Consider the following 16,349-nt stretch of genomic DNA (forward strand, 5'->3'; position numbering starts at 1 on the left):
GTTTTCTTAATGATTTGTCCCAACATTCTTACTTTCTGTGCGTCCAAATGGATGAAGAAGACGAAAATAACGATTGACTTATTCATTTAAGAACACAAACACTGGTTTTATGATCGTTTAAAAATAACTAAATGTTCGTTTAAAAATATGTAAACGATCGTTTAAAAATAACTAAACGATCGGTTAAGAACAACCAAACGATCGTTTGAAAACAACTAAACGATAGGTTAAACAAAACTAAACGATCGATTGGTCGAACAAAACTAAACGATCGTTTAAAACAACCAATCGATCGTTGGAAAACAACTAAACGATCCGTGAAACAAAACTAAACGATTGGTCAAACAAAACTAAACGATCGTTTAAAACAACCAATCGATACCTTGAAATTAACTAAACGATCAGTTAAACAAAACTAAACGATTGGTCGAACAAAACTAAACGATCGTTTAAAACAACCAATCGATACCTTGAAATTAACTAAACGATCAGTTAAACAAAACTAAACGATTGGTCGAACAAAACTAAACGATCGTTTAAAACAACCAATCGATCGTTTGAAATTAACTAAACGATCGACTATAAAAAACTAAACGATCGTTTACATAAACTAAACGATCTTTTGAAACAACGAAAGACACCCGCGAATTGTTTACAACCGCGATTCAACATTTCAAAAAAAGTATGCGAATTTACAATATTGCCCCTTTGGTAAAAACGACCGATATATATATACGTTCCGCCTTCTCACTTTTCGTTTTTCGTCACTACGCAATACACAACCGCACTGATCACACCTTCGTTTTCTCTCAGTCCATTGTTCTCTCAGACCATTTTTGTCTCAGTCCATAGTTTTCGTCAACGTTAAAAGGTATTTTCCCGAACTTTTCCTACTATAACGTTACACTTTTCCTTTGTTTATATTTCAAACGTTTCAACTTCTGTCTTCAAAAACTATCACTGTGTTCTTATATTATTATTGTGAAGCGTTTAGGGTTTCGGGTTCGACTTCTGTCTTCAATATATTATATTCATTTCAGGATGGCTGTACCTAGCGAAAAGTATTTCCCTGCCACTGTGTCATGCCAAGTGCACAAGATTGGCAGTCTTATTAAGGATAAACTGACCAAGGACCAGCTGCAAATGTTCGAAAAAACAATTTTTGGTCCATTGCTGAATGTGAACATGGTATTCAACGGCCAGTTGATCCATCATTTCTTGCTGAGGCAGATACCTGAAGACGGTAACGCAGATGGAATCTGTTTCTCGGTTTTAGGGAAGAACGTCCGTTTTACCCAAAAGGAATTCAACATCATAACTGGATTGTGGCCAACAAACAATCCATTGGAGAAAGATTGCGATAGCAAGCGACTGCAAAGTCTTCTATTCGGATCAGAAAATAAGAAAGTAATAACATGCTTGGAAATTGAGGAAATTTTCAAGAATTTTGAGTTTACAAATGATGACGATGCTGTGAAGGTCGCCTTGGCCGTCTTTATAGAAACTGTGATGGTCGGGAAGGATAAGAAAACACAGTTTGACATGGACATTTTGGGAAGAGTTGATGATGAAGAAGCATTTAAAAGCTTCGATTGGTCAACTTTCTTCTACACTCGTCTGCTCAACAGTTTAAAGACAAGTCTCCAAGGCAAAAAAGAAGCATACGAGCTGAAGAAGACACGAAGTTCCAAAGCAGTGTCATACTATAACATCAAAGGCTACGTCCTTGCTTTTCAGGTGATTTTTATTTCTTCATACACTTTAAGTAAATGCCAATTGAACATCAAAGTTTAACATATTTGTTTAAATGTTGTAGGTGTGGGCTTATGAAGTACTCTCAACCGCAAATGAGCACCTGGCCACAAGAAACAGTAAGGGATTAATCCCAAGGATATTGAGATGGAATTGTACACAAGCTCCATCTTACAAAATGCTGCAGAATAACATATTCGACAACAAAAATGTAAGTAAAACCTGTCAGTCATCGTTTAATATAATTACACAATCCAATAATACAATTACATTGCAGACTGTTGTTCAACCTAAACTCAAGATGTCAACCCAAGAGAAGGCTTTCATGGAGAGTCGAATTCGAGGGGATGATAACATGCAAATGGAGGAGGATGAATCCATTGGAGCAATGAACAACAAATCATTGGAGCAATCAGACTCATCTCCACAAAGAGAACAACTCTCACCCCAAAGGGAACAAAGTCAAACAGTGGCTGAGGAGTCTGAAATGCATCCAATCACCAAGAAGAAACATTTCAGATCAAAGAAGTCCAATGACAAAGAAGAACGAAGTCATTCAAAATCCTACAAGAAACTGAAGAAGGAAATAAAAGAAGTTCGTAAGGATTTATCCACACTGACTTCTATAGTCTGTAGGATGGATGACACAATCACAAAGCAGTCATTGGAGCTGTATGAAATGAAGCAGATGCTGGAGAGATTGGTCCAGGTAAAATTTGTTTTCATCATACATTAGATAAACGATCGTATAACTTTGATAGACGATCGTTTATCAAAGTTACTCGATCGTTTAACTTCGATAGACGATCGTTTATCAAAGTTACGCGATCGTTTACTTTTATATACACGATGGTTTAACAATACATTATTTTTTTAATTTTATGTTCGTTTTTATTTGTTTGTTAGAATCAAACTGAAAATCAAGGGAATGATCATACTGATCAGAATGACAATGAGTATGTTGTTCAAGAACAACATACTCAACAACAACCTACTGAAGAACAACATACTGAACGTCAAGAGGAAACCCAAAGGTTAACATTTCATTCATTGTTTACTAGTTTATAAATACCTAACAATTGTATTTTTTTTTCTTATTCTCATGTTTCTTCTCATTTTGTTTAGGGAACATGAAGAGGAACGTGGTAGTGATATAAGCATAGACGGTAGGGATGCAGACTTGCTAATGACTATAAGAGATATATCGGATAGTCTAAGTCATCAAATTCAGAAAGAATCAGACCTGCCACAGATGATTACTACCCTTCCATATGTGAGCCAACCTCTTGCACTTTGTGAATTGGCTCCAATGGATCAAACTGTACAAATTGTAAATGAAGAATCTCAACTGGTATGTATACACAACAAATTTGTAGTCGTTTGAATGAATAGTTTGTTACTTGTTTAATACGATTACATTGCAGGAAACAACAAAAAAACAGGTTGAGATGAAAAAAAATGATGAAGCAGTTACTTTGGTTGAAAAAGAACCAGTAACTGTGCCTTATAAAGATGTGGAAGAAAAACCAATAAAGAGAAGAAAGCTATGTAAAATAGCAAATAAAGAGGTGCAACATGAAGATGAACAAGGTAATCCACCCACAACATCTGCTCAGATCATATCAGTATCTACAACACCTGTCCCAGATGTGGAAATCAGAGAAGTAGATCCATATAATCCGATGTGGAAAGTGGATCCAAAATTATGGAAGGAATACTTGCAATGGAAAAAATCAAGAAAAACAACCCATGAAGAAAGGAAAGTAGTCTCCACAACCAGAAAGAAAGACTTTTTCAGACAGCTTGAAGAAAACACATGGGTACATGGAGACGTAAGTACTCTTCCCAAACGATCGCTTATATTTGATATACGATCGCTTCTATTAACTAAACGATCGCTTCTATTAACTAAACGATCGTTAAGTTAATATTACACGATCGCTTACTACGTAAACGATCACATGTACATTTCTTATGCGATCGCTTATCCTCTCCTTTCATTCATTAAACGATCGTTTATTTTTTCTTTGTAGACATTGGATCTGCTATTCGCCCACTTGCAGAATAAAATGTTGCATCTCAAGCACCATTGCAAGCGTTCTTTTAGAATATTACATTCCTCTTTTCTGGTAAGTTGTTATTCTTTAATTTTTTTTTTGTATACAAGTTAAACTGCATCATTATATTCTGATTAAATTTTGACTTGTTCTTGAAGACTGGAATCAATAAACCAGACTGCATTGTTTGGAACCACATTTTTGATACTCATCTGGTGACACCAGATAATAAGAAAGCTGAATGGACAGACCCAACAGCACACCTAACTATATGGACAGAAAAAGATGTCGAATACTATTTCAACACTGCTGTTGGTGATTACAACGACATACCAGGGTGGGGAGATGTCAACTACGTGATTACCTGCATCAACATAAAAGAACACTGGTTGGCTATTGCAGCTGATATGAGAAAATGCAGGATCTACGTGTTCGACTCAATGCCAAATTATGTTGAGCAGAAACTTGTTGATGAAGCTCTTCAAATGCCTGCACGATGCATTGCCTCACTCGCGATTGCAATTGGAGTCAACCTCCATTCAGATCGTTTCACATATGGCCCTTGGCCAATACGCAGATCGAAGGCCACATTACAGAAAGGGCGTTCATTGGATTGTGGAATTTTCTGTACCAAATTTGTTGAATGCCTTGTAACTGCTAGTGACCTTGGTTGTCTAACTGTGCCAAACATGAAACTGTTTAGACAACAATATGTGCTGGAACTTTGGGCCAATAAATACTTTTGTTAATATTTGTATTCGTTTATATAATTTTTTTATGTAATTTTTATAGAGAGAATAACATATTATAATTTTAAACTTTGTTATAAAATAAATACTTTGTGATATTTTCAATTAAACGCGACCAAAATTGAGAAAGAATATTTGAGTTAATATTTGTATTCGTTTAGATACATATCACAAAATATTCGTGTAGAGAAATACTCATCGCGCACATATGTATAAACGATCTTCTTAATAAACGATGTCTAAACGATCTTCTTAATAAATGTCAAAATATTAAGCGATCGTTTAGTAAAGTCTAAACGATCGTTTGGTAAAGTCTAAACGATCGTTCGGTAAGTGTAAACGATCTTCTTAATAAACGATGTCTAAACGATCTTCTTAATAAACGTCAAAATATTAAGCGATCGTTTAGTAAAGTCTAAACGATCGTTTGGTAAAGTCTAAACGATCGTTTGGTACAGTCTAAACGATCGTTTGGTAAAGTCTAAACGATATTCTTAAAATCATAAAAAAATTCAGCGATCGTTTAGCTACAAGTAGTTTTGCAACATAGAGAATAATCGATACTACTAATTGAAATGCAACATACACAATAATAGAACAGCCAATTGATACTTGTGATTTATGTTAATATTTCAATACATAGGAGTGTTGGTCCATACTTGAAATGCTAATTGTTTTCTAAAGTATGACATGTTTTCTTGACATAATGTATCTAAACCAACACCAGCAGCTATGTACTCAAAATACTTAATTGCGAATACGCCACAATCACAATTATTTCGTTGAAGTGGAATTGGGTCAACAATGACAACTGGCCAAGGTTCCTTGTATGTCGATGATCTACCTCTCCTATCAAAGAAGCCAGTACTATCTAACAACTTTGGCACCAACTGTCGAATGGGCAGTAATATGTTTGTCATCTCTTCGGCAGTTGTAAGTGACGGAAGCGAATCCCATACCTTCACTTGACAACTTACCAAATCCAAGCATAATAGAACCCAATGGTTGCCATGGACATTGAATGGAGAGTAAACGTAATCAACACTTGCCCAAGGATCTTGGAAGTCCACTTTTGACCCGACAACATAGTCAACCAACCTATACTCTTCGTCCCAGTCAAACGGGCGATTCTCTTTAATACATTCTTTGTATAGGGGCCACTTCGAAACTAAAATGCGCTGCAAAGAAAAACATACAAACGCAAATATCAGACCGAAAGACAAATATCAAACGCAAATACATACATAAAGTAACGAGACGATTACAAACCATAAAGATTGTGTCCGCAGTTGTGAAGTTCTGAGAAGAAGGTATCCCGGCTGCCTTAATCTTCAAGCGAATGAAAAGAAAAAGTGCATCCAAATGCTAATACAAACAAAAGTAAGCAGTAAATGTATAGAACCATAACAATGATAAAATTATAATTGCATAAATGATAAGATAATCCCATACCTCATCCGACAACCACCGGCGACACATAAACAAGTCTCTGAAAAAAGCCTTCGATTTTTTCCCATGAAAGGTTTCACGCAGCTCATCGTCTGTACGCTTGTCTGTAATCCACGCTCGAAGTCTATCTAAATGGACGTCAAGTATTTTGTGCATAGGATCATAAACAATTGCTTCAGACTCAGAGGTGCTGGTGGTTGATGTCAGAGACCGTTTAGGTAGAGTTGTGAATGGGGTTGATAGGTAAACACTTGCACGCTTCCTACGGGCGGGCCGAACGTGTGGTCGTTGAGTGAGAAATGGTTCTATCTCTATGACGTCCTCATCGTCAACGACATCTATTGGCTCCTCTAAACCAATATCAACCTTCTTCTCCAACACATCTTCGTCACCCTATGGAAGCTCATAATGCATTAGTGTATATAATGATAGAAATTAAACATCAATATTAGCATGAACATGGAACCAAACCTTCTTTTTAACTTCAATGTGTTCATCCTCCAAGCCTTCGGACACCTTGTGGTCCCCTTCGTCACCCTATGGAACCTCAAAATGAATTAGCGAGAACATGGTTACCAAATATGAAACAACTAACGTGAATACACTTAACAGTTTCATTCCTAACCTTTCTTTGAAGTCCAATGTGCTTCAATATGGTTGACATCAGGCCCTTCAATTCGTCAATATCGGATTTTATAGTATTAAGTTGGCCTTCAACAACCGCTACTCGATCTTGGAGATTTCGAATAGCCTTTTTCATCTTAATCTTGGACTTCTGTTTCTTACTCTTTTTCAACTCATCTTCATCGTTAACAACTTCTCGTACTCTTTTTGAACCACCATTCTTCGACTGAATAATGGTAGATGAGCGGAAGTTTTCAAAAAGTTCACCTGAAGCAATTTTCAATTGCTCCTCTTCAGGTGTCATCTCAATGACCGCCTTAATTATAAACTGCAAATAGAAAAAGGCAAATGTATTTAGGACAAAGAAATAAGCACAAAATCACGCGATCCTTAAGTAAGTTACTATTGCTTGCTACTTACCATTGGCGAGTCAAACACCTGGCTTATAGTTTGGGACTTTGGTGATTGTTGGCACACCCACCTCAGCATTCGTGGTATGGCATGATCGTTTACTTTATCTACACCACATCCAATGATGGTTGGTATAGACTCATATGCCCAAACCTATTCCACATTTGACAAACAAGTTTAGAAAGTGCCACAAGATATATATAGATATATAAACAAGTGGTTATACAATCGTTTCAAAACAACTATACGATCATTTAACATAACTAAACGATCGTTAAAAAGAACTAAACGATCGTTTAAATAACTAAACGATCGTTTAAAATAACTAAACGATCGTTTAAAATAACTAAACGATCGTTTAAAATAACTAAACGATCGTTTAAAATAACTAAACGATCGTTTCAAATAACTAAACGATCTTTTTAAAGTTTTGAAGTAAGAAGTAAGAAGTCAAATACCTGTAATGCATGCGGAAATCCATTGATAGTATATTTTTTTGTCTGTGTTGATTTCTTCTTTCCCTTGGCATATTGCTTGTCCAAGGCTCTTTTCAATGCACTTAGCGTGCGTACAAAAACAATCCGACCCCAATCATAATTATTAAATGAATTCCAATCATCAGCAATCTTCAAAAAACCAATGTCCACTTTGGTTCGCCTATCTTTTCCCAACAAAGATATCTCTATAAAGTAGACTAAAGCTAATTTGACGATATCATCGTCATCACCCTCGTATTCCAAAAATATATCTTCTAAGTCGCTAACGTAAACACAGTCCTTGTCTTTGAAAAACTTCTCCAACAGTCGACTGTTCCCACCCAACTGAATATAGTCCTCTTTAGGACCCCATAGTCCAGTTACGATGTTAAACTCTCTCCTACCGAAAGTACAAACAACGCCCCCTAGTAGGAAACTTATAGAATCCTTTCCTTCATCTTCCACCTCCCTTAACAGTAAGTAGTGGATGAGTGGCCCATTGAAGACAATATTTAGGTCCAAAAAGTGCCCAAACTTTGTTTTCCTAAATAAGGCTAATTGATCGGGTTTGAGTTTGGCCTTAATATTATGTGTTGTCTTTTCCAAATGAGACAAACAGCTTACTAGGGAATAAAAATGATGGGAAGGATTAATCTTGTAGAAGGGTCCGTCGGTCGATGTTGAAGTCGATGTCATGATTCAAGCCAAGAAAAAGCAAATATATTGAAAATGGGTTACAGATAAAACTCACTGAAATAAGAGAACACGCTCAAAGTTGATTCTTAGGTTCGAAAAGGAGAAGCGACGAAATGCACTGGAGGACCGACGACAGACGAACAGTCGGAGTATCTTCGAAGAGCAGAGCGGGAAATTTGAAAAGCCAAAGAAAGGAGATGTTTTTTTTTTTTTTACTTCAGGTGTTCTATGCGAAAGAGAAGGGAAAGCGAACGTGGGTAGGCGAAACAATCAATAGAGAGCGATAGAAATTTAATGAAGGGCATTTTTGTCTATTCACACCCAAATTGTCCTAAAAGTCTTTCTTTTGAAAACTTGTCCCAAAATTCATTTAAATCTCTTTTTTTAACCTATTTTTGGCAATTTCCCATGTTATTTCTAATTTTTAGTTTTAAAAACTTTTGAATTAAGTTGATGATGGTATCATTAATGTACCATATTTTCATCTAAGTTTTTGTTAAATTGAAAATTATAACTAAAAAAATGATATAAAGTCTCTTACTCAATATAATATTTTACATGGTAAAAAATCATCGATATATATATAAAATAAACAATAAAATGTTTTCGATATAAATGTAATATAATTAATAAATATGTGAATTTTTTTAAGAAAAAAACATATATTTATTTAAATATTTTTCAGTTTTAAAAATAATTTTTGAGAAGTATTCATCACATCAACATTTTGTGGATATGTATGTGTGTGTGTATATATATATATTTTAATATTGTATTTCCGAGAAATAGATTTGGATGCGGATGGAGGTTGAATCTTCACACGACTGACAGTTACACTTCGAAAGTTCTTTTTCCCTTATGCTTTCGCTAATGTAATCTTCCCTTTGCTTCATTCATCAATTTCCGCCAAACCCAAAAACTCAATTTAGTATTCATTCTCAACTCATTTCAATGGTCAGTATTGAAACGAAGTTGCAGAAAAGGAAGTGATTGAGCGTTCCATTAGATCTCCATTTGTTAGTTTTGGTGGACAAACTTTTCTTTAATCCTTTTTTATTTCCATTTCTTCTTATTTTAAATCCTTCAAGTGGGGTTTCTCTCTTTATTCTCATCTTCCCCTTTACCCTTCTCTTTCAACTTTGCTTCTCTTCAACGTTGGGTTTCTCCTAAAAATACCCATCCATTTCATTTCAGTTTGGCAATTTTGGCTTTTTCTAAGAAACCCACGAGGGGTTTTCCCTTTGATTGGTGTATTTTTCTAGTTCGATTTTGTTTTCGGTGGTGGATTGTTACAGATGCTCCGCAAATGGGGAAAGGGGAAGAGCAAAATCTCCCGTTGCAGCAGCGTCGTGAGGTGGCTTTAAGTGGGGATTCTTCCGGGTTTCTTTGTGGCCAATGTTCGATTGCTTTTCATAGAGTTTGTAAGGAGTTGAATTTCAAGTGTTTCTTTGTTTTGGTTTTGGGGTTTGTGGTGTTTGTTCCTGGATTATTTTGGCTTCTTCCACTTCATGAAAGAAATTCTGGGTTTGAGGCCAAAGAAAACGTTAAACTCAGTGGTATGTCTGTCTTGAGATTCCTGTTTTTCTTTTCTTCTTTCGTCTTCTTCAATTTTGTTCTTTGGAGTTTCTAATTTAATACTTGATTGCTCTGATTTTTCTTGCAATTTTTTAATGGGGGTTTATGCCTTTTCTGATGCTTTTGAATGATCTTTCTGTTTTCTCCCCTATCTATTGAAATTGGAAATTTGGAAGTGTTCTGATGTTTCCAGAACATGATTGTGCTTCGGATCAACTCATCTGATCTACCATTTTTATTCCCGTAGCTTTGCTTTGATGGTCATGTTAATATGTAGATGAAAGGCCATTTCTGAAGGTTTAATTCTGGTTTTAGATGTTTCCTACTTTTTATCTTGTTTAGGTTTTACTTGAGGGGTTTTATTTTGTTTGATTTTCTTGATAGAAATGTTTGAAATTATGGCGCCTTAGTCCTAGCCCTCAGAGTTTATTATGTGAATTTGGTGTAGTTGAAGCCAACACTCACTTGATGATGATTTAGTTCTTCCATGTTGGAATATAATTTTCACATGCGAAGGTGTGAACCAACATTTATACTATTTGGAAAATAGTAAAGGAATCATATTCCTCCCTTACCATTTTGCTTAGAGAATCCTATTCTCCATAGAATCGGATTCAGGACGATCGGGTGGAGCTTACGAGCATTCCTCCTGGCATCAACTATGAAGCACTTGCTCTTTAGTTTATTTCATAGCAGAAAAACCAGATTTTGCTTTTGCTTAAATTTTAGATTGTCTGTGAACTATTTGGTTAGAATCCGATTCGTAAGGGATTAAGAATGCTTACTTCTTAGTTTGATGGACAGCTAGAAATTAGACTTTGCTTTTGCTTCAACTTAGAGTATTTGTTACTTAGAAAGTTTTTGTTCTCTTTTCCAGCTACAGTTCAGGTGTATTTTGTTCTTGAAAAGCCCGTGACCGAGCTTCTCCCTCACATCAAGAGATTAGAGTTTGATATCAATGGTGAATTAGACATTCCAGACGTGAAGGTTTTGTGCTTCTTTATTGTTTTTGGATTTAGTTTACTAGTAAGGTCTTGTATGCCTAAGGGTTGTCGTTTATGTTACCAGGTTTCCATTCTATCCATGCATGATATAGGTGAGTCAAACAGGACTTACGTGGTTTTCGGTCTTCTTTCTGAATACATAACTGCTCCAATAAATCCAGTGTCCTTAAGTCTGCTGAGATCATCTTTATATGACTTTTTCCTTTCCGAATCCAACCTTACTTTGACGACATCGATTTTTGGACAGCCATCGACACTTCAAATTCTCAAGTTTCCAGGGGGGATTTCTATAATCCCATTTCAACATGCTTCGATTTGGGAGTTTCCCCAGATCGTATTTAACTTCACTCTTACTAACTCCATTTCCGAAATACTTGACAACTTTGCCAAGTTCAAGAGCGAGCTAAAGTTTGGATTGCGTCTGAGGTCTTATGAGGTACAAAAACTTATTTAAGTTAAACTTATATTTTCTGCCATGGATGGAATTTATCAAATATTATCTCTAGAACTTGAGATCATAAGTTTAGACTTGAGATGAGATTGTATGCTATTTGTTGGTAGTTTTATGTTTCTGGGACTGGAGTTCATTAATGGATGTTGGATTCTAATCTTTCTTTTCTTGTAATACAGAATGTGTATTTGCAAATAACAAACAAGATTGGCTCGACGGTGCAACCACTCGTAATTGTTCAGGCTTCTATTACATCGGAATTGGGACGCATAACGTCACAGAGATTACAGCAGTTGGCTGCAATCATCAACACCTCTCCTGAAAGAAATCTTGGCCTTGATTATTCTGTTTTTGGAGAAGTCAAGAGTGTCAGTTTGTCTTCTTATCCGAAGAGAACCTCCAAGGCAATGCCACCAAGTTTTTCTCCAGCCCCTGCCCCAGCGCCTGGTGATCATGTAGAAGTACCGAGTGACCCACATCGGTTGAGATCCACACGACCACCTGCAAACCATTCCCCACCTCATGCAAATTGCAAAAGCTTGTCTCCAAACCCTTCTATGGTTCCTGCACATTCCCCTCATGAACATTCAATACCACCAATCTCGTATCCTAAGTCTACCAGACTGGTCGTTCCTCCGGCTAATCAACCTCGTGTTTCTTCTCCACGTGCATCTCCGATAGAGTTTCCACCACTGTTGCCCCCCGATCTGTTACCTAAACCCAAGCCTTCTTTTCACTCCAAATCAGGGCAGACAAACGAAGATTTGTCACATCCTGTTCATGTAAGCTTTGACATGTTTTTACTAGATTATAGGTTGAAAGCATGTAGCATACACATTTCTTAGTACAACATCAATTCATTTATATCTACAACTTATTCCCTTCTCATCTTTGTAGGATTAAGAATAACGGGTCTCCACCGCTCTCTCCTACAACTTGGCATTTACATCCATCACCTACATAATCAACATACCATCGTCTGAAGAATACAATCAGATTGGAAACTCATTTTTGGTTCACCCCTCAAAAACAAAGAAAGTCAGTATAGAGAGTCTGAAGAAAGAATAAGAAGAAGACAGAAGGTGATATTTCCCTTTATATTAACTCTACACGGGGGAAATAGGGATGTTGTTTTCCAAAGGGAACCAACTCTCCTCCTTGCTTGGGTTTGAATTATATATGTTTTGGTAAAATATAAATAATTAATGAAATGAGAGATTTGAAGTTGCAGACCTCAAAAGGAACTGTTATGTAGTCTTATTTTCTTTAGTAAAAGCTGTACAGTTCTAAAACAAAGGTTCCTTTTGACTGTCTGCAATTTTGCTAGTTACTTACAAAGAAAGAAATGGAATAAGAAAGCAAAATGCTTGTTAATTACATTACTACATCCAACAAACTTTCATGTACCGAATCAATTGGTTAAGAAATAAGAGTAAGGAACGTAGTAGATATTACCGGGGGTGGGTTAATTAGCTAGCCAAGAGTACATCCACGAACCTGCTGCAATCTCCAACCAGTACACATTAAAATTATATTTAAATATTTGGATTTTGTAAACTCTTTCTTTTTTTTTTTCTTTCTTTTTTAAGTGTATAATTTTGAAATTTTTGTCTGTTTGACTGTTTTGAGTTGGATTTTACTTATGTTTTTGTGAATTTGATTGAGATTAGACTAGTTTGATTTTAATGGTCAATTTTTGTCCTTTTTTAAGTTGACTTGTTTGATTTTGATGGTCCATTTTGTCATGTTTAATCTGGTTGTCTTATGTTAGGATCTTCATGGAATTCTGTCATTTTTTGTCTTTTTGTTCTTTAAGAAAATAATGTTTACTATCTGTTTGAGTGTATTTAATAATTTTTTAATTTAGTTATCAAAATTAGTTTTTATTATATTTGGTTTGTTAATAATAATAAAAATATTTATCATGTCCGTAAATATTATGTTATTAAAATTTATGGTAACAATGCTAATAGTTAATAATAGCTAAGATCAACTACCAAAGTATATAAATTGAAATTAGACATTCGAATGTATAGTGAATAAATAAAGTAGAAAATTGTAAAGTTAACATTTAATCTTTTACCAAATAAGGAGTCCAATTTATAAACTGTGCAGTTTCATAGTTTGTATTGTTTTTCAGAAATTCTTACCAAAAATAAAAAACTTAAATAAGAGATTGGGTTATAAAAGAATTTAATAAATTTTAGGATATTTTGTAAATCGTTTCCATTTGAATATAACCCCAATTTTCTTTTAAATATACGTATCTGATCTAAAATTACAAAATTAAATATAAAATTTAAAGATATTTTCTAAAAGATAGAAAAATTTGACAAACAATTTGTTTTACTTGATTTCTCATATTTTATAAGATGTTTACGACATGAAATGTTTTATCTGTGTTTTCCATTTTAAAGGTTCTATTTTTTTTTATAATTTTCTAAATTTAAATTTAGGCAAATTTTTAAAATTTGAAAAAATGAAATAAATATTTGGTAAAAGAAAAATGGTAATAATCTAAACAATTTCATTTTGATTATAAGAAATGGTTTGTTATTTTTATTTTGATTCCCAACTCCATCCATAGATGAAGATGAAGAAACTTGAAAAGAAAAAACCTTACGTTCAACGACGAAGAAACTATCACCCGAATCAGCAAACCGGAGACGGCGAGCCCAATCGCCTATTAAACGGAGCGGCCACCAACAACACACCAAGTTCCACCATCCATTCCCTCTTCCTTCGCCTTCGCCTTCTTCTTCTTCTTCTTCTTCTTCCCCGAGTTCCTCACCCCTTCCGCCATTAAAACCGCTCCCACTCCCCTCGTCGCCGATATTCTCCAACGTATACCGGCAAACAGGGCAAGTATTATGCATTCTCAACCAAGGAACAACGCAATCCGAATGGTAAAAATGCTTGCAAGGCAACTCCCTAACTTCCTCTCCCATTTCAAATTCCTCCTTACAAATCGCACAGTTCGAATCCTTCTCCAAATGCTTTCCCGTAATTCTCACCCTTGGAATCTCCTCTATCCCGGAATTTACCGCTGGTCTCGGGAATTGGAGCGTGATCCATGACTCATCGGTATCTTCGAATCCCCACCGTTGGACAATCGGAGGGGAAATCGGGGGGAGACGAGGGAAATTTCGAGCCCTAGCTACGTCCAATTCATGGCGGAGATTTCTGGAGCAAAAGGGGCAAGTAATGGAAATTTCTAAAGGGTTTCCTAAGCTAATTCTGATGATTCTTCGACAAATTCGGCACCAGTAGTAATGCATATTGGTGGTCCTGGTGAAGCCGCCATTGACGACGATTCGAGATCGGGGGTTTTGAGGCTGGGGGATGGACATACTCTAAGAATTGAAGGTTTAATGGACATGTATTGAGAAAGGAAGAAAGAGAGGATGATATAGGGAAACGGAGGAAGAGAAGTGATGGGAAAGTTATTCCTTGTCGTAACTTGGATTTTGTTTGAACATAAGATTACAAAAGAAGTTGTCGTGGAAGAAAGGGAAATTGAATTGGAGTTTCTTGTTGTTGTTCAAGCTCTGTTTTTGTGGTTTGTTGATACTTTTTTGCACTTTTAACTGAAGAAATGAAAGCTTTGCATTGAAGACTTATTAGGTTGTGAATGTGTGGTTTGATGGATATGAATCTGCAAAAGTTTGAAGAGATGAAGAGGATGGAGAAGATGAAGGTAGCTTTTGAGGGATGGTTTCATAAAATGTTTTCGATAAATAGCATTGTTTTTGGATGTGAATCTGCAAAAGTTTGAAGAGTTTTTAATGCCCAATCGCCTATGCGAGAGGCGCACCCACGTGCGCAGAAGTTTAATAGAAGTTCGGATAAATAGCTTTTGAGGGTCTAAATGGGTATCCGACCCATATTTTTTGGGTTGGTTGGATTAGTAATCCGAATAATTTTCCAATCAATCCAATTCGAAAAAAAAAAAATAGATTGGGTTTGATTGTTTTTTTTTCTTCTAAATTTTAATGTTCCTAAAGTTTAAAATTGTTCATTTTCTAAAAAAAAGTTCACATCCATTAATTCCAAACATACATATAAATATGATATATATATAATTCGGGTTGGGTTAGGTTAACCTATATTTTTTAACCCTTCAACCTAACGTCCAACTAAACCCACATTTTAAACTAACACATATCCGAATTGTCGATTTATTCGGATTATATCCCTGTTGGGGTCCCATAAACAAAAAAAAAAAAAAATTTAAATGAAATTTACCCCACTTTTTTAAAATGAAATTTTTAACCATTTATTGATGTCAAATTTAGGTGGAGTTACAAAATGAAACATGCGCGCAGGACTTGGGGTGTTTTAATTACCAAGTTTTCTCATGTCCATTGCTAAAGGATGATGGGAGTGGTTGGTTAAATATATGGTGAAAGAAAAAAAGTATGGGGTTTTAGTTGTTGGAGACAATTGGGGAGAGGAGTTGACAAATACAAATGCAATCCTTTGTGAACAAAAAAAAGGAGGATTCTTATTAGGGGATTATGAAATGAAGAAACAGTAGCCAACTTTCATTAGGGGATGTCTATCAATTCATATATACCCCATAGTAAAGTAGTAAAGGTATATTTCTTATTTTGTAATCAGTCGTTCCACTCAAAAGAAAAAACAAAATACCCAAACATTGGTGGCTTTAGATGACCCACTAGCTAGACCAAAAATGTGCCATGCATTTGTGAAATAGAGAAAACTTTGTGTTGTTAATTGTTATTATTATTATTTCTAATACATTAAATTTAATAGTGAGAGAGAGACATTATCATTGTTATTTTATTGTAGCAAAAATTTGTAATACACAAAATAGTGATATAAGATTTTAAAATGATTACCCTGAAATCAAAATATTTTGATTACACATTTAGCATAACCTTGAGAACTACAAAAGTGAACTGCTAAGTGACATTCTAGGCTATACGATATGTTAGTTTTATTTTTGATACATTTTTTGACGTATTTTTTTAACTTTCAAGTATTTAAAACCTTCGAACATTAAGAGAATTCCATTTTCTAATAGTGCATGAACATTTAATCGTTGTCTATTAACATGTGTAAATAAATGTTTTCTCTCTTAA

At 35.3% G+C, this 16,349-nt stretch overlaps 4 protein-coding genes across 6 annotated transcripts; 2 read left to right on the forward strand and 2 right to left on the reverse strand.

Annotated features, from left to right (window-relative positions):
* Nucleotides 1-505: 505 nt before the first annotated feature.
* LOC127149902 (uncharacterized) lies at nt 506-4,610 on the forward strand. The gene is made up of 9 exons (XM_051086279.1): nt 506-871; nt 1,041-1,737; nt 1,817-1,963; nt 2,030-2,461; nt 2,659-2,786; nt 2,878-3,103; nt 3,177-3,584; nt 3,786-3,881; nt 3,968-4,610. Exons 2-9 carry the CDS (start codon nt 1,042-1,044, stop codon nt 4,556-4,558), a joined length of 2,724 nt encoding a protein of 907 aa, XP_050942236.1. The 5' UTR covers nt 506-871; nt 1,041; the 3' UTR covers nt 4,559-4,610.
* Nucleotides 4,611-5,148: 538 nt separating this feature from the next.
* LOC127149802 (uncharacterized) lies at nt 5,149-6,937 on the reverse strand. Its single transcript, XM_051085778.1, has 5 exons — nt 6,633-6,937; nt 6,479-6,544; nt 6,011-6,400; nt 5,828-5,923; nt 5,149-5,736 (listed from the first exon to the last, which is right to left on the reverse strand). The coding sequence occupies exons 1-5, from the start codon at nt 6,933-6,935 to the stop codon at nt 5,191-5,193; spliced, it is 1,401 nt and encodes a 466-aa protein (XP_050941735.1). The 5' UTR covers nt 6,936-6,937; the 3' UTR covers nt 5,149-5,190.
* A 2,081-nt stretch (nt 6,938-9,018) lies between these two features.
* On the forward strand, nt 9,019-12,621 carry LOC103496125 (uncharacterized). 3 transcript variants are annotated; one of them, XM_008457862.3, is made up of 5 exons: nt 9,019-9,770; nt 10,667-10,776; nt 10,858-11,229; nt 11,424-12,026; nt 12,142-12,621. In XM_008457862.3, the coding sequence occupies exons 1-5, from the start codon at nt 9,521-9,523 to the stop codon at nt 12,145-12,147; spliced, it is 1,341 nt and encodes a 446-aa protein (XP_008456084.1). In that variant the 5' UTR covers nt 9,019-9,520; the 3' UTR covers nt 12,148-12,621. The 3 variants fall into 3 exon arrangements, with proteins under 3 accessions (XP_008456084.1, XP_050941679.1, XP_016901918.1); XM_017046429.2 differs by having other exon boundaries at nt 9,028-9,770; nt 11,041-11,229; XM_051085722.1 differs by lacking the exon at nt 12,142-12,621 and having other exon boundaries at nt 9,023-9,770; nt 11,424-12,112.
* Nucleotides 12,622-12,699: 78 nt separating this feature from the next.
* LOC103496124 (probable E3 ubiquitin-protein ligase RHC1A) lies at nt 12,700-14,990 on the reverse strand. Its single transcript, XM_008457860.3, has 2 exons — nt 13,868-14,990; nt 12,700-12,744 (listed from the first exon to the last, which is right to left on the reverse strand). The coding sequence occupies exons 1-2, from the start codon at nt 14,592-14,594 to the stop codon at nt 12,710-12,712; spliced, it is 762 nt and encodes a 253-aa protein (XP_008456082.1). The 5' UTR covers nt 14,595-14,990; the 3' UTR covers nt 12,700-12,709.
* Between the last annotated feature and the right edge of the window lie 1,359 nt (nt 14,991-16,349).

Source organism: Cucumis melo, chromosome 6 (assembly GCF_025177605.1).
Source record: "Cucumis melo cultivar AY chromosome 6, USDA_Cmelo_AY_1.0, whole genome shotgun sequence".
NCBI lineage: Eukaryota > Viridiplantae > Streptophyta > Magnoliopsida > Cucurbitales > Cucurbitaceae > Cucumis > Cucumis melo.

What these genes read in the sequence shown, in the direction of transcription:
- LOC127149902 (XM_051086279.1), top strand. Translation starts at nt 1,042, where the DNA reads ATGGCTGTACCTAGCGAAAAGTATTTCCCTGCCACTGTGTCATGCCAA. An exon ending in CGTCAAGAGGAAACCCAAAG is followed by an intron (nt 2,787 to 2,877) that starts GTTAACATTTCA and finishes CATTTTGTTTAG; the next exon opens with GGAACATGAAGAGGAACGTG. An exon ending in TATTACATTCCTCTTTTCTG is followed by an intron (nt 3,882 to 3,967) that starts GTAAGTTGTTAT and finishes TTGTTCTTGAAG; the next exon opens with ACTGGAATCAATAAACCAGA.
- LOC103496124 (XM_008457860.3), bottom strand. Translation starts at nt 14,594, where the DNA reads ATGTCCATCCCCCAGCCTCAAAACCCCCGATCTCGAATCGTCGTCAAT. An exon ending in TAGTTTCTTCGTCGTTGAAC is followed by an intron (nt 12,745 to 13,867) that starts GTAAGGTTTTTT and finishes TGGAGATTGCAG; the next exon opens with CAGGTTCGTGGATGTACTCT.
- LOC103496125 (XM_051085722.1), top strand. Translation starts at nt 9,521, where the DNA reads ATGGGGAAAGGGGAAGAGCAAAATCTCCCGTTGCAGCAGCGTCGTGAG. An exon ending in AGAAAACGTTAAACTCAGTG is followed by an intron (nt 9,771 to 10,666) that starts GTATGTCTGTCT and finishes TCTCTTTTCCAG; the next exon opens with CTACAGTTCAGGTGTATTTT. An exon ending in TAGACATTCCAGACGTGAAG is followed by an intron (nt 10,777 to 10,857) that starts GTTTTGTGCTTC and finishes TTATGTTACCAG; the next exon opens with GTTTCCATTCTATCCATGCA.
- LOC127149802 (XM_051085778.1), bottom strand. Translation starts at nt 6,935, where the DNA reads ATGACACCTGAAGAGGAGCAATTGAAAATTGCTTCAGGTGAACTTTTT. An exon ending in ACATTGGACTTCAAAGAAAG is followed by an intron (nt 6,545 to 6,632) that starts GTTAGGAATGAA and finishes GAGGTTCCATAG; the next exon opens with GGTGACGAAGGGGACCACAA. An exon ending in CTGCGGACACAATCTTTATG is followed by an intron (nt 5,737 to 5,827) that starts GTTTGTAATCGT and finishes TTTTCTTTGCAG; the next exon opens with CGCATTTTAGTTTCGAAGTG.